The sequence below is a fragment of the Dendrobates tinctorius genome, unplaced genomic scaffold, assembly GCF_039654945.1.
Source record: "Dendrobates tinctorius isolate UK_male_01 unplaced genomic scaffold, ASM3965494v1 ptg000184l, whole genome shotgun sequence".
Classification (NCBI taxonomy): domain Eukaryota; kingdom Metazoa; phylum Chordata; class Amphibia; order Anura; family Dendrobatidae; genus Dendrobates; species Dendrobates tinctorius.
In genome coordinates, this window is record NW_027361851.1 from 1,562,145 (window position 1) to 1,577,441 (window position 15,297).

Genomic DNA, 15,297 nt, shown 5'->3' on the forward strand with positions numbered 1-15,297 from the left:
TTCATCAGCTCCGGTGCTATAACTTATGGCACCGCTGTGTGAGAACTTTCTCAGGCAGCAGTGGTGCCATAAGGAAGATCACCGGAACTGATCAGCTTATGAACTCCGGTGAACTCTCACGGCAGGTCAGTGATACTGTGGGAGCGATTACCACCTTGTCAGTGAATCACCGGCTGTCTTTGAAAGCCATCACATCACTAATGTGACTGCTCTCAAAGTGATCAGCATCGTCGTGGGACATTATGGATTATCCTATCTGCGGACAGGTGAGGAATATTGTGATTTATTATTCTATTTTTGTTGCAGGAGACGTTGGCTTTGGTGGTTTATTATTTTTGTGATTTTGCAGGAGACGAGGGAGTTGGGGATTAGGCGTTCAGTAAGTATGGTTAATTAAGATTCAATAAAAGAGTCTGCGTCATTATTTGAAATAAAGGACTTTATTCTGGGTGTCTGTGTTTTTATACAATATCACTATGGAGTTACTAATGGATAGGTATCTTACAGATGCCTCTCCATTACTAACCTGCGAACTTGATGTCACCCGACAATACAAAGGTGACATCTACCCCACAAATATGAACCCCACTTGAGACCGCTACAGGGCAAGTGGGAAGAGCGAGGCTAAGCACCAGGTTTGGTGCATCTTATGGATGCGCCTTTTCTGGGGCGGCTGAGATTGTTTTTAGTCTTGGAGGGGCCAATATCCATGGTCCCTTCCTAGGCTAATAATATCAGCCCGCAGCTGTCTGCCTAGCCTTTGCTGGTTAGATTTTATAGGGGGACCCTATTTAAAATTTTTCTGGGGTCTCCCTGTAAACTAGCCAGTAAAGGCTAAGCAAACAGCTGTGAGCTGATATTAATAGCCTGGGAACATTTATGGCTATTGGCTCTTTCCCAGAATATTGGCTTTCCCTTGGCTGGGTATTAAAACTATGCGGGAGCCCACGCAATTTTTTTTTTTTCTTTAAAATTAAGAGTTGCTGTCTGGTTACAGTTTATGTAGGTTTGTTCTGTTAATGCTCCTACATAGACTGGTGACTGTGTGTGTGTGTTTGTTTACTTATTGGCTTAGTAATGAGGGTGTCAGGCTCACACCTTTTTATTACTAAGCCTAGGGCTTAGGTGTTAATGACAGCTACTGATACTAAGCTCTGATCCCATCACCATGAAAAAGGTGGTGTTGAACCAAGAAATTACATCACAAAAATTTATTTTAAAATATCTTTATTTAGCTAAAAAAGCCTTAATTTCTATACAAAAACGTGTGTTTTTGCCAGAGCGTTTTTCCTGCCAAGAGATGCAGAAATCTTGCATAAATTTCTGCAAGCAAATACTCAACGTGCACACACAGCCTTTGGTCATTCCAAAGCAGACTGAAAGCCGTAGGCTAAATTTTTGACTGAAGCTATATTGCAAGAAACTTTAAAAAAAGAACTCTAGGCAGCAACGCATTTCATAGAAACTGGGTTTCCTTTATCAGGTTATGAGGGATGTATACTCAATACTGTGGATAGGGTTATCCAAGGCTATGTATTCAGATAACTGGCAAATCTGCAGCAGATAAATTGATAACCAAGTGATACATCATTGGAATCGGAGTCTCTGCCCCTATAATATGCTGCTCTCAGATGCGGTAACAGAAGCCAGGTGACAGATTTTCTTTATGCATGTTGCCTGTCCACCCAGTCATAGTCTCTATGGAGCCTGGCGAGTTCCTGTCCTTAGGAAATATCAGGACTCCCACTTCCACATCTGTATCGCTCTTCTCTAGAGATTCCTTCTCATGCATTTCATGTTGCACAGTTTTGGTTGTTGCTCACTCTCTGTGTTCAAAATCTCATGGCTGTGGTCATGGTCCTTCTACCTTCCAGGTGATTAGTAGTTCTACCACAACTGGCCAAGATTCACATTGGCCCCATCACGGATCGAGAACTTGGTCTGCAGATAACCATGTTTGTTCACTCAAATTTTGACTCTATCATCAACAAGCTGTTTGCATCACCAGGAAACAGGTGCTCTAGATGGAGTAAATATGCCTCCTCCATAGCAAGGATTCTTCACCCAGTACTCTTCTGGCTGGAATGTGGACTCTTAAGATGCATGTCTCCCTTCCCTCTCCTTTTCTTCAGAAGAGTCCTAGACATGAAGATCACCTTCTTAGAATCTGCCCTCCTATTTGCTCCCTTTCTCCAAATGTTGCTGTTCCACAGGCAAGACTGTTTGGCTATCCAGTTGATATTCAGAGTGACAGCTCTACATTGATATACTCTTTAATGCTGGCTAAACTCGCAGCAAACCAGTCTTGGGAGAAATTTTCCACTTGATGGAGAATGTCTTCTGATTTTGGCAGTCCAGATTCCTGGAATAGACAACTTGTCTTCTGACTATCTTCATTAAGAACAACTGTGCGCATGAAGAGTGGTTTTGTCATGATCCAGGACGGGGTTTTGCTTTGGCCCATCCTTGTCAGACAGGGGGTTAATTGTTTCTGCCTCTCTCTGGCAGAGGGCGGCTATTTAATGCTCACTGGACCTGGGTCCGGTGTCAGTTATACTCCTGCCCTCGGCTGAGTTAAGTGATCTCTCGTATACGTGTGCCTTGTGCCTGATAACTTGTTGCTTGTTTGGTTGTGATCTGGTCCTGTCCCTGTTACGAGTTCTGCCTGACCCTCTTGTACCGCACCGTCCTCTCGTGTATGACCCTCTGCTTGTGACTCGACTGCTCTCTGCTCGTCCCTTTTGTACCGCACCGTCCTCTTGTGTATGACCTTTGGCTTCGTCTGACCTCCCATCTGCTTGTACCTCGTTCGCCCGTATTGTGTATGATCTCTGGTTTGCCCGATTCTGAGTGTTCTTCCATCTTAGCAAGCAGGACGCTAAGCCCCGCCCCCTTGTGGTCACATGACGGTAGGTCCCGTGCCTGCTTGCTAATACTTCAGCGTTCAGGTCCTGTGCGTCTGTACTTTCCAGCTGTTACTGTCCCCGGGACCCCTACAGCACTGGTGAGTCCCTGCTCAGCGAGGGCTGTACGCCGGCGCTGTCAGGATCCTGACAGGTTTCTTTAGTTCAAGATCTTCTCCCAGATATTGTATGTCTACCTTGGAGCACCACATTTTTCAAACGTACATCCAGGATAAATTGGAGTTCCTCCATTTATGTCCAGGAATCGTCTCCTGGCACGTGGACATGATGAACCTCGTGGCAGATGACTTCTATTTTAAAACCATATAGATGCTGATGAAGTCTTCCAGATCTTAACCAAGGGAGAAACCCCTCTTAATGTTGCATCCCACATTGAAGGTCACCTTTTTATTTCTGGTGTGAATCCATTCCATTTTCTGTCCTTCATTTGGACCTTTAGACAGATTTTGGCACTCTTGTGTCCAAGTCGCAACCCTGTCAATTTTATTTCTGGTCTCCAGAGATCAAGACCTTTTTCCAGGAAGCCCCTTTTGACCAGAATCCTATGTAAGGTAATGTCAGACCTCCATGTTCTTGTTATCTCTTTCCGACACCCATAGGGAAGCTTCTCTACAGTAGCTTTCTTGGAAGAGGTCCTTTAGCCACAAATTCAGGTTCTTTTTAAGAGGTGACTGTTCTGTCTCGTTCCGCACTCTGTTTCTCATCCTGCTCCAAGACTAAAAGGCCATGTGTTTGGTGATTTCTTTTTTTCACAAGGTGGTCTCCTCTCTTCTCTTTAATGCAGAAGTTGTCCTTGTTTTTGTCTCTCGTCATCCCATTCCAAAGAATACACGTAATATCTCGACAGCCAAATGTGTCACAGAGAATCGTCTATAACAATGGGCTGATAGTAAGGTAAGGGCATCCCCCTTTCTGCCCACACCACACTTTTTGCTGCCATCACTTGCTGATTTGATAGGCCAGCGAGTTCTGCACTGGGTAATACACTAGAGTGCATATCACCCAGCTCTCCCAAGCACCTGATTGGTAGCCTTCATGCAATCACAGGGTAAAACAATTGTTCTGCCTTCATACACGTTGACACGTTGTGCACTCCAGCATACAGCAAAAACCACGGCTCTGTGTTCCAAAATAAGCAGACTGTTCTCTATAGTCTAACTTGTTTATTTGTGAAGAGTATAGAACATGCGAGCGGTAAAACTATAATGAATACAAATGACATAAGTATTGCGCAGATGATCACACAGCTAACACAATTTCAGGAAGTATTCAGTGTGATGCAGCTTACATAGAAAAAAACACAGGTGTCTAATTACATCTACTGAACACTGACTGCTATACAGCTAATAACATCTCTGTACACACTACATTGTAAGAAAGATATTAAGTTTACCAGATATGCTTTACTCGGATAACGAACTCAAGTTGGAGAGTTAACAGGAGGACAGATAAATACATGTGTCCTTATGAAATGCAATAAGAAAATGACACCTTCTTTATCCCAGATACACTGCTTCAATCCCACAATGCATTGCTTCAATCCCACAATGCATTGCTTCAATCTCTCATGCATTGCTTCAATCTCTCATGCATTGCTTCAATCCCTCATGCATTGCTTCAATCCCTCATGCATTGCTTCAATCCCTCATGCATTGCTTCTGTTAGTCACAGATTGTAAATGCTCTCAAGACACTGCTATAACTTCAGCCATCACTAGATGGTGCTATAACTAACTCGGCACATAATACAAACATTTTTGTCCTATTCAAAGGGCAGAACAACAATCAAGCTATACTTTCCCTCTTCAGAGTATAGAGCATTAAGGAACAAACGTATTACAATTTAGATTTTGTATACAAAGAGTACAGTGATTTAACAAAGTTACACAAATTTGAAATAAGAAAGCCTTGCATAAAAGCAAAACCGTATAAAACAAAAGGGATCATTAAGAAAAGCACTTATGATTAGATCAGAGACAAAGTCTTTGCAGATATTTGTACAGATCTGCATTACACATTGTCCTCCTGGGATATGATCATGAGTTTCTCTACATAAGATGTTTATAAAGGTTGGATAAAAGATGTTTAATTGTATGTACGGGAAGAAGAGACAAACACCTGATTCTAACTTGTCATATTTTCCCATAGGAGCCTCCTAGTGGAATAATATGATCGCCATATTTCCGAGCATACTTTCACTATCCAAGACACACTAAACATGACTATTATACCCATAATAAGAGCTGATATTACATTTACCATATATACTAGTGTATAACCCGAGATTTTCAGCACTTTTTTTGTGCTGAAAATGCCCCCTCGGCTTATACATGAGTAATTGTGCAGGAACCAGCGGGGGAGGGGGAGCGGCGGCAAGAGTCGGTGGCTAGGACATCACTCTCCTGTGCCATCGCTGAACGTCCCCTGCATCTTCCGTTGTCCCAGGGCTGGCAGCTTCTTCCTGCTTTCAGCGGTCACATGGTACCACTCATTAAGGTCATGAATATAGACGTGACTCCACTCCCATAGGCGTGGCGTCCATATTCATGACCTTAATGAGCGGAACCACGTGACCGCTCAACACAGGAAGAAGCTGCCGCACCAGGACAACGGAGGATGCAGGGACGTTCAGCAATGGCACAGCAGGGTGAGTATGGACGGGGGGGGCGCACGGAGGAGGACGGGGGAGCATGAAGGAGGATGGTGGAAGCACGGAGGAGGACGGTGAAGCACGGGAGAGGATGAAGAAGCATGGGGAAGGACGGGGGAAGCACAGCGGAGCAGGATGGAGGATGGGGGGAGCACTGAGGAGCATGGAGGAGGACGGAGCTGAGCCATACATAGAAGGATGATATAGGGGAGCCGAGCCATGCATACTGGGAGAGAGGAGAGCCACACAGAGCGGATAGGGATGAGGGGACTATGCATACCTGGCTTTTGCTCGAGTCAATAAACTTGCCCAGTTTTCCGTGGCAATATTAGGGGCCTCGGCTTATACTCAAGTATATACGGTAATTGGTTTTACAAGGTCAAAAAAATCCTTGCGCTTGAACCCCCAGAACTGAATATGTCCCCTAGTCATCATCATATCCATGGATGCTGTTGATATCAGATAATTATGGATATGACATGAAAATATTGCATTTCCATTGCGATGTGAGGCCTTTGAATCTATTGACCTAGAGATGACCTGATTAATTGTTTATGTAGCCCCTAGTTTGCTAACAAGGAAGTATGTTGTCAAAGTTTGCTCTTGCAGAAATTGTCATCTACTCGCTAATTTATCTACCCATGTGTGCAATTTTGGACGCCGGTGTTCAAGAAAGACATTACTGAATTTGAAAGGGTTCAAAGGCGCGCTACTAAAATGATAAATGGAGTTGGTTCACTACAATACCCAGAAAGGTTATCAAAATTAGGTCTATTTACTCTAGAAAAGAGAAGACTTAGGGGAGACCTAATATATATGTACAAGTATATCAGAGGGCAATACAGAGATCTCTCCAATGAACTGTTTGTACCAAGGACTGTGACAAGAACAAGGGGGCATTCTCTTCGTTTGGAGGAAAGACAATTTCTGCACCAGCATAGAAGAGGGTTCTTCACGGTAAGAGCAGTGAGGCTCTGGAATTCTCTTCCTGAGGAAGTGGTGATGGCCAAATCACTGAATGAATTTAAGAAAGGAATGGATGCTTTTCTTGTAATATTATAGGTAGATGGTTGACCCAGCTTAGGGGAAGGTATTTTTTTTCCCTATGGAGAAAATTGGCTTCTTCTCTGTGGGTTTTTTGCCTTCCCCAGGATCAACAATGCAGAACAGCTGAACTAGATGGACATAAGGTCTTCCTTCAGCCTTCAAAACTATGTTACTATGTAATCTGTCAGGTGCCTAGTGATATTGGTCTTATTTATCTAATGCATACTTAATCTATCATAAAGATTACACAACTGCAAATCTTGTGTGTTAATAGAATAGTCTTATTCCAAGTTAGCTATCAACAATCCTATGAGTTCATGTTACATTTCAAGCAAACAATCTATTGTTGTTTGTGATGGTGCAAATAATAAAATATTTCAGCGTTTATGTGAATTTCAAGAAATGTCCAACTTCTGTTACAGTTCATAGACTTGAAAAAAATTGTAAATGTAACATTATGTAATACAAAATTACATTATTAAAGGCTAAACATTGAAGGGGCTGTTAAATCTTCTTTCATCAAGAGTGCACTGCTCTTCCTGCTTGCCAGGAGGCAGTGCACACCGAAATGTTGTCAGTTCGGAGTAGTGACATGGGTGCGTCGCTGGTCTGTGCACTCTCCCAGTCTGCTAGCAGCATCTGAGAAACGCTGAAGAACTGAACCTAGCTGGTTCCAGTCAGCTTACCTATGAAGACCACCCACCACTAGTGAACTGTAGAATTGGCTGGTAATCTTAGCAACAAATTTGTAACCCCCCAAAAAAGAATATGGTCAATAGTAGAACGCCCTTCCTGTAATATCAACAAACCAAAAGAGAAACGGGAGTTAAAAGGCGAACAATTCTATGCATTAAAACATTATATAACAAATATTATTAAAGCAAGTCTTAAACAATAAAATGAGGAAAAGAATCCTAGGGTGTCATATGGCCAGGAATATAGAAGGTCTATAGGCTACATGACTTATGGAAACCAACATAAGGGGTACAAAGTGAATGATGTATAAAATAAACCATGGAGCAAGGAACTAGTATAGCAAAAATAATAAAGATGAGGTGCTACAATCAAATGCTCAAAATAACACGGAAAAATCCTAAATAAAGTGACAACACTGTAGCCCAATAATCCAACAGTTCATTCAGTATAGTTAGTAAGCCCCTAAATCAGTGGAAATAAGATCCATTCTATATTATCCCAGTAGTCACTCATGCTGCAGAGAGTACCATATGTGTAAGCATATAGACAAATAAGGGTAAAGTGCCTAAATGTTTTACCGCATAGAATTCTTCGCCTTTTGACTTCTGGTTCTCTTTTGGTTTGTTAATCTAAGCAACAAGCCGTAAACTACACAATTAAGAAGAGGTACTTTTGTTTTTTTTTTAAGTACTTTGCAATTGTAATCATTTAAGAAGGTGATAGAGCTTTTAAAAGTTGCTAGGTAAAATTAAGTATTTTACTACTGTTTTTTGTTTATGTTCCAGATTCAGCTTTTCTTGCCAGGGAAAAAGCAAGAGCTGATGCTGAATACTATACTGCTTACAAGCTTGCAGAGTCTAATAAGGTGAGGCATTAGTCTGAGAATGATTTATTGTAGATGTAATTATCCACCTCCATTTGAAGTGCCTAGAATATAGTGAATTGTGGGAACAATGCTAGATTTTTTTCACAAATTTAACAAGCTACTTGTCACGATTATACTGTGTTTAAACTAGATCCTCTCCAGTGTCTTAATTTTTCTCTGTCTGGAGAACTTTAAGAAAAATCTTCCCTGCTGTGCTACATGGTTGAACTGTCTAAGGCCTCTTTCACACTTCAGTGTGTCCAGTACGCATGATGATTTTTCCTAAATGCTGGAGACACTTACACATAGACCAGTGAATGGGTCTGTGCACATGTCAGTGTTTCCAATGACACATGGTCCAAAGGCAAAGTACGCTGCCATGTCCTTTTTTTAACAGCAGCATGAGCTGCAAAACGTCCCACACATGCATACTCATGACACACGGATGACATCTATGTATCATCAGTACCACACGTACATGCGCCTGGAAAGCAGCGGTACAGTTTGTGCTGTTCCTTGGCTCTGGGTGCTGAAGAGACATCTCTATGGGCTAGTGTTAAGGCTGGGGCCAGTTTTAGGGTAGAAGTTAGGGCTAGGGGTGTTTTAGGGTTAGGGGTGTATTAGGGTTAGGGTTGGGGCTAAAGTTAGGGTTGGGTCTAGGGCTAGGGTTGGGGCTTGGGCAAGGGTTGGGACAGAGGTTGGGGTTAAGGTTTGGGTTGAGGTTGGGGCTAGGAATGAGGTTAGGGTTGGTGTTAGGGTTAGCATTAGGGATGGGGCTATGGTTGGGGGATTAGGGCTTGGGTTAGCATTAGGGGTGTGATGGGTTAAGGGTTAGGGTTAGATGTGTGTTGGGGATAGGGTTGGCGTTGTAATTAGGGTTAGGGGTGTGTTGGGGCTAAGGTTAGGGTTAGGGGTGTGTTGGGGTTAGGGTTGTGGCTAGAATTGTGGCTAGGGTTAGGGTTGGGGCTAGGTTTAAGGTTGGGGTTAAGGTTTGGGTTAGGGGTGTGTTGAGACTAAGGTTTGGGTTGGGTCTAAGGTTAGGGTTGGAGCTTAGGTTGGGGCTAGAGTTAGCTATAGGGTTGGGGGTAGGGTTGTTTTGGGGTTAGGGTTGAGGTTAGGGTCAGGGCTAGGGTTAGCATTAGGGTTTGGGCTATGGTTGGGATTTGGGTTAGGTATGTGTTGGGGCTAGGGTTGGGGTTTGGGATAGGGCTTAGGGTTAGGTGTGTGTTGGGGTTGGGACTAGGGTTAGGGCTGGAGTTGGGGCTAGGCTTAGGGTTGGGGCTGGGGTTAGGGTTAAGAGTGTGTTGGGGTTAGGTGTGGGGTTAGGGTTGGGACTAGAGATGGGGTTGGGGCTGGGGCTAGGGTTAAGTGTGTGTTGGGGTTAGGGCTGGGGTTAGGGGTGTGTTGTGGTTGGGGTTAGGTGTGGAGCTAGGGTTAGGGTTGGCGTTAGGAGTTGGGGTTGGGTTAGGGCTAGGGTTAGATGTGTGCTAGGGTTTGGGCTAGGGATTGGGTTAGGGGTTGGGGCTAGGGTTGGCGTTGTAATTGTTAGGTTTGGGGCTAGGGTTAGGGGTTTGTTGGTGTTAGGGTTAGGGGTGTGTTAGGGTTGGGCTAAAGTTAGGGTCGGGGCTAAGGTTAGGATTAGGGTTGGGGCTTTGGCTAAGGTTGTGGTTAGGGTTAGGGCCAGGGTTAGGGGTGCGTTGGGGTTAGGGTTGTGTTGGCGTTGGGGCTGGGGTTAGGGTTGGGGCTAAGGTTAGGATTGGGTATAGGATTAGGGTTGGCCTGGGGTTAGGGTTGAAGATGGGATTAGGGTTAGGGCTATGGTTAGGGGTGTGTTGGGGCTAAGGTTGGGGTTAGGGGTGTGATGCGGTTAATGATGGAGTTAGAATTGAGGGGTGTCCATTGTTTAGGTACATCAGGGGGTCTCCAAATGCGACATAGTGCCACCATTGATTCCAACCAATTTTGTGTTCAAAAAGTCAAACGGTGCTTCCTCACTTCTGAGTCTGCCATGCACCCAAACAGTGGCTTTTCGTATCAGCGTACTCAGGAGGAATTGCACAGCAAATCTTGTGGTCCATTTTCTCCTGATACCCTTGTGAAAATAAAAAAAAAATTGGTTCCAAAGTAATTTTTTTTGTGAAAAAAATGTTCATTTTTTCTTCCACATTGCTTCAGTTCTCGTGAAGCACCTGAAGGGTTAATAAACTTCTTGAATGTGATTTTGAGCACCTTGAGGGGTGCAGTTTTCACAATGGTGCCACTTTTGGGTATTTTCTGTTACATTGACCCCCCAAACTCACTTGAAATGTGAGGTGGTCCCTAAATAAAAAATGATTTTGGAAATTTTGTTGGAAAAATGAGACATCTCTGGTTAACTTTTAACCATTATAACGTCCTAACAAAAAAAAAAAATTGTTCCAAAATTGTGCAGCTGTAAAGCAGACATGTGGGAAATGTTATTTATTAATTATTTTGTGACACCAAAATTAAGTTTGAAAATTTCAAAGATGTTTCATAAATAAATGCACGTTATATCAAGGAAATGTTACCACTAACATGATGTACAATATGTCACGAAAAATCAATCTCCGAATCAGCGGGATCCGTTAAAGCGTTCTAGAGTTATAACCTCATAAAGTGACAGTGGTCAGAATTGTAAAAATTGGCCTGGTCATTTAGCTGCAAATTGGCTCCGTCACTAAGGGATTAAATGTGCTGTCAGCTTGTCTGCTGAGCCTGCAGTTGGCATTCTTGCAAGGATATACTGTACATCTTGACCAGACTCCACTGTGGAAACAGCCAACTATGTGGTAGTTACTTTACTAGACACACATACACACTCTTATTTGACAATACCTTTGAAATGGTGTCCTGTACTAGATGAAGTTCACTATTTCTACACTTTTTTTTGTCTGCGTCTGTTAATTTATTGTGTTGTATTATTCCCACAGATGAAGCTGACACCAGAATATCTTGAGCTCATCAAATTCCAAGCTATATCAGCAAACAACAAAATCTATTTTGGGAATAATATCCCAAGTATGTTTTTGGATTCCTCATCTACTGAAGTGCCAGTAATGCAGCAATATGCAGGTCTAACAGAGGCTCAAAGTAAATCTCACAAAACTAAAGGCAAGAAAGTATGAATGTCAGATAAAAGAATATTCAATAAAGCCTTTTGGACCTGAAGCAGATGCTGTAGGGATGTGTCCCAAACGAGCACAAAAGATCTTGGGAAAGCAATCATAAAGCCTTGACTGCCACGTGGTATGCACCCAACCATACTTTTGTTGATGTTTGATATGAGCTTCCAATATATGTTCTTTTCCCTGTTAAGATACATGAACTTTAGCTTATTTGTTGTGGCTGTTGAAGGAGGCAGCGTGCTGAAACCTGTTGACCTGTTCAGCTTTCAATAGGCCGCTGCACTATAAGCAAGCACTGGTTCTTGGTTGTATGCACACTACATCTTTTGGCATGTGTATTTTGCAAGCAAGAGATTTATTATAAAAGGCTCTCTCCTGTTACCATGTATGAGGGAAAGTATGTACCTTTTTAATGAAGATTAAATTGCTGCATTACAAAGACATTCACCTATTCAGAGGTCATGCTTTGGATTTTACCTCTGAACAATGCCGATGACTCATCCCTAGGTCTTAACCAATGACTTCTATATGCGATGCCTGCCAGAATAATTACAAAAATGTACTTTTCTAATAGGAGTAAACTGGCCTAATATTTCTACTTGGAGCATAAGCAACGTCTTACAGCATTATCCGTTCTACAGCTGCTTTTCTAAATAAAAGGTTCTACATTTTTCTCTATATTTCTCTTTATTTATACCTCGCCTTTTTGATTGAGCAGCCTCATTTGTCCTATCTACATTCCTAAAGAAGGTCCACCGCTGCAATTTTTTTCTCAATACTTGTTGCAATGCATCTAAATTGAAAAAATAAAACGTGTTCAAATAGTATTAAATGTTTAACCCCTTTCTGACATCAGACGCACTATCCCGTCCACGGTACCCGGGGACGGGATAGTACATCTAAGCGATCAGCGGTGCCCTGGGGGGGGGGATTAGGGAAGCATCAGGCATGAAGGGGGCTCACTGCGTGCTTCCCTGAGACCCCTGGAGCAGCACCATGTGCTGCGCTGCTCCAAGGGTCTCCTTCGCTGCAGGCCCCCGGATCCAAGATGGCCGCGGGGGCCTGCAGGGAGGCGTCTTTATCAGTGCCTGCTGAGAGCAGGATCTGAGAGCCTGCAGCAGTGCCTGTCAGATCGCTGATCTGACAGAGTGCTGTGCAAGCTGTCAGATCAACGATCTGAAACATTACAGTAATGTCCCCCCCGGGTCAATAAAATAAAGTAAAAAAAAAAAAAATACGTGTAAAAATAATTTCTAAAAAATCCCTTTAATAAATAAATTAAAAAAATATTCCCTAATAAATTCATTTTTTGGAAATAAAAAACAAACAAACAATTAAAGTACACATTTAGTATTGCTGCGTCCGTAGCGACCCCCCCCTATAAAACTGTCCCACTAGTTAACCCCTGTAGTGAACCCCTTAAAAATAAAAAAGCAAAGCAAAAAACAATGCTTTATCATACTGCCGAACCAAAAGTGGAATAACGTGCGATCAAAAAGACGGATATAGATAACCATGGTACCGCTGAAAAAGTCATCTTGTCCCACAAAAAACGAGCTGCCATACAGCATCATCAGTGAAAAAATAAAAAAGTTATAGCTCACAGAATAAAGTGATGCAAAAATAATTTTTTATATAAAATTGTTTTCGTTGCATAAAAGCGCCAAAACATAAAAAAAATGACAACATAAATGAGATATCGCTGTAATCGTGCTGACCCGAAGAATAAAACCGCTTTATCAATTTTACCACACGCGGAACGGTGTAAACGTACCCCCGAAAAGAAATTCATGAAATGCTGGTTTTTGTTCATTCTGCGTCCCAAAATTCAGAATAAAAAGCGACCAAAAAATGTCACGTGCCCGAAAATGGTCCCAATAAAAGCGTCAACTCGTCCCGCAAAAAATAAGGCCTCACATGACTCGGTGGGTCAAAATATGGAAAAATTATAGTTCTCAAAATGTGGTGATGCAAAAACTATTTTTACAATAAAAAGCGTCGTAGCGTATGACAGCAGCCAAACATAAAAACCCGCCATAAATAGTAAATCAAACCTCCCTTTATCACCCCCTTAGAGAAAAATAATAAAATAAAAAAAGTATTTATTTCCGTTTTCCCATTAGGGCTAGGGTTATAGGGTGGCTAAGGTTAGGGCTGAGATTAGGGTTAGGGGTGTGTTGGAGTTAGAATTGGGGGGGTTTAGCTGTTTAGGCACATCAGGTGCTCTCCAAACGCAACATGGCGTCTGATCTCAATTCCAGCCATTTATGCTTTGAAAAAGTCAAGCGGTGCTCCTTCCCTTCCAAGCTCTGCCATGCGCCCAAACAGTGGTTTACTCCCACATATGGGGTATCGGCGTACTCAGGACAAATTGGTCAAGGACTTTTGGAGTCCAATTTCTCCTGTTACTCTTGGGAAAATAAAAAATTGGGGACTAAAAGATCATATTTGTGGAAAAAATGATTTTTTTTTTATTTTCACGCCCAGGCGTTATAAACTTCTGTGAAGCACTTGGGGGTTCAAAGTGCTCACCACACATCTAGATACGTTCCTTGCGGGGTCTAGTTTCCAAAATGGGGTCACTTGTGGGGGAGTTTCCACAGTTTAGGCACATCAGGGGCTCTCCAAAAGCCACATGACACCCTCAGACCATTCCATCAAAGTCTTCATTCCAAAACGTCACTACTTCCCTTCCGAGCCCCGACATATGCCCATACAGTAGTTTTCTTCCACATATGGGATATCAAAGTGCTCACCACACATCTAGCTAAGTTCCTTGGGGGGTCTAGTTTCCAAAATGGTGTCATTTGTGGGGTCTTTCCACTGTTTAGGCACATCAGGGGCCTTCCAAACGCGACATGGCTTCCCATCTCAATTCCAGACAAAAAAGTCAAATGGCGCTGCTTCCCTTCCGAGCTCTGCCATGCACCCAAATAGTTGTTTACCCCGACATGTGGGGTATCAGCGTACTAACGACAAATTGCACAATAACTTTTGGGGTCCTGTTACCCTTGGGAAAATAAAAATTGGGGGTGGAAAGATCATTTTTGTGGAAAAAAATGATTTTTTAATTGTACGGCTGTATGTTATAAACTTTTGTGAAGCCCTTTGGGGTTCAAAGTTCTCACCACATATCTAGATAAGTTCCTTGGGGGGGTCTAGTTTCCAAAATGGGGTCACTTGTGGGGGTTTCCACTGTTTAGGCACATCAGAGGCTCTCTAAACATGACATGGCGTCCGATCTGAATTCCAGCCAATTTTGCGTTGAAAAAGTCAAACGGCGCTCCGTCCTTTCTGAGCTCCGCCATGCACCAAAACAGTGGTTCCCCCCCTCATATGGGGTATCAGCTTACTCAGGAGAAATTTGACTGCAAAAGTTATTGTGCAATTTGTCCTGTTACCCTTGGTAAAATGAAAAAAATTGGACCTGAAGTAATTTTTCTGTGGAAAAAAAGTTTGTTTTTTTTTTATTCAAAAAATTCCTATGAAGCACCTGAAGGGCTAATAAACTTCTTGAATGTGGTTTTGAGCACCTTGAGGGGTGCATTTTTTAGAATGGTGTCACTTTGAGAGGTCTATATGATAGAAAATACCCAAAAGTGACTTCAAATGTGATGTGGTCCCTAAAAATAAAATGGTGTTGTAAAATGAGAAATTGCTGGTCAACTTTTAACCCTTACAACTTCCTAACAAAAAAAAATTTTTGGTTCCCAAATTTTGCTGATGTAAAGTAAACATGTGGGAAATGTTACTTATTAAGTTTTTTGTGTGCCATATCTCTGTGATTTAAGGGCATAAAAATTCAAAGTTGGAAAATTGCGAAAGTGTCAAAATTTTTGCCAAATTTCCTTTATTTTCCAAAAAAAACGCAAGTTACATGAATGAAATTTGACCACTAACATGAAGTACAATATGTCATGAGAAAACGTCAGAATCACCGGGATCCATGGAAGCATTCGAGAGTTATTAC

At 42.4% G+C, this 15,297-nt stretch overlaps 1 protein-coding gene across 3 annotated transcripts in view; it reads left to right on the forward strand.

Moving 5' to 3' along the window:
- Positions 1 to 12,005, forward strand: part of LOC141055108 (erlin-1) — a 123,555-nt gene extending 111,550 nt beyond the window's left edge. For all 3 annotated transcript variants that reach the window (XM_073552066.1, XM_073552065.1, XM_073552064.1), the window contains exons 11-12: positions 8,102 to 8,181; positions 11,133 to 12,005. In XM_073552066.1, the coding sequence (XP_073408167.1) occupies positions 8,102 to 8,181; positions 11,133 to 11,327 (275 nt within the window). In that variant the 3' untranslated portion in view covers positions 11,328 to 12,005. The remainder of the gene's footprint in view (positions 1 to 8,101; positions 8,182 to 11,132) is intronic.
- The last annotated feature ends 3,292 nt before the right edge of the window (positions 12,006 to 15,297 follow it).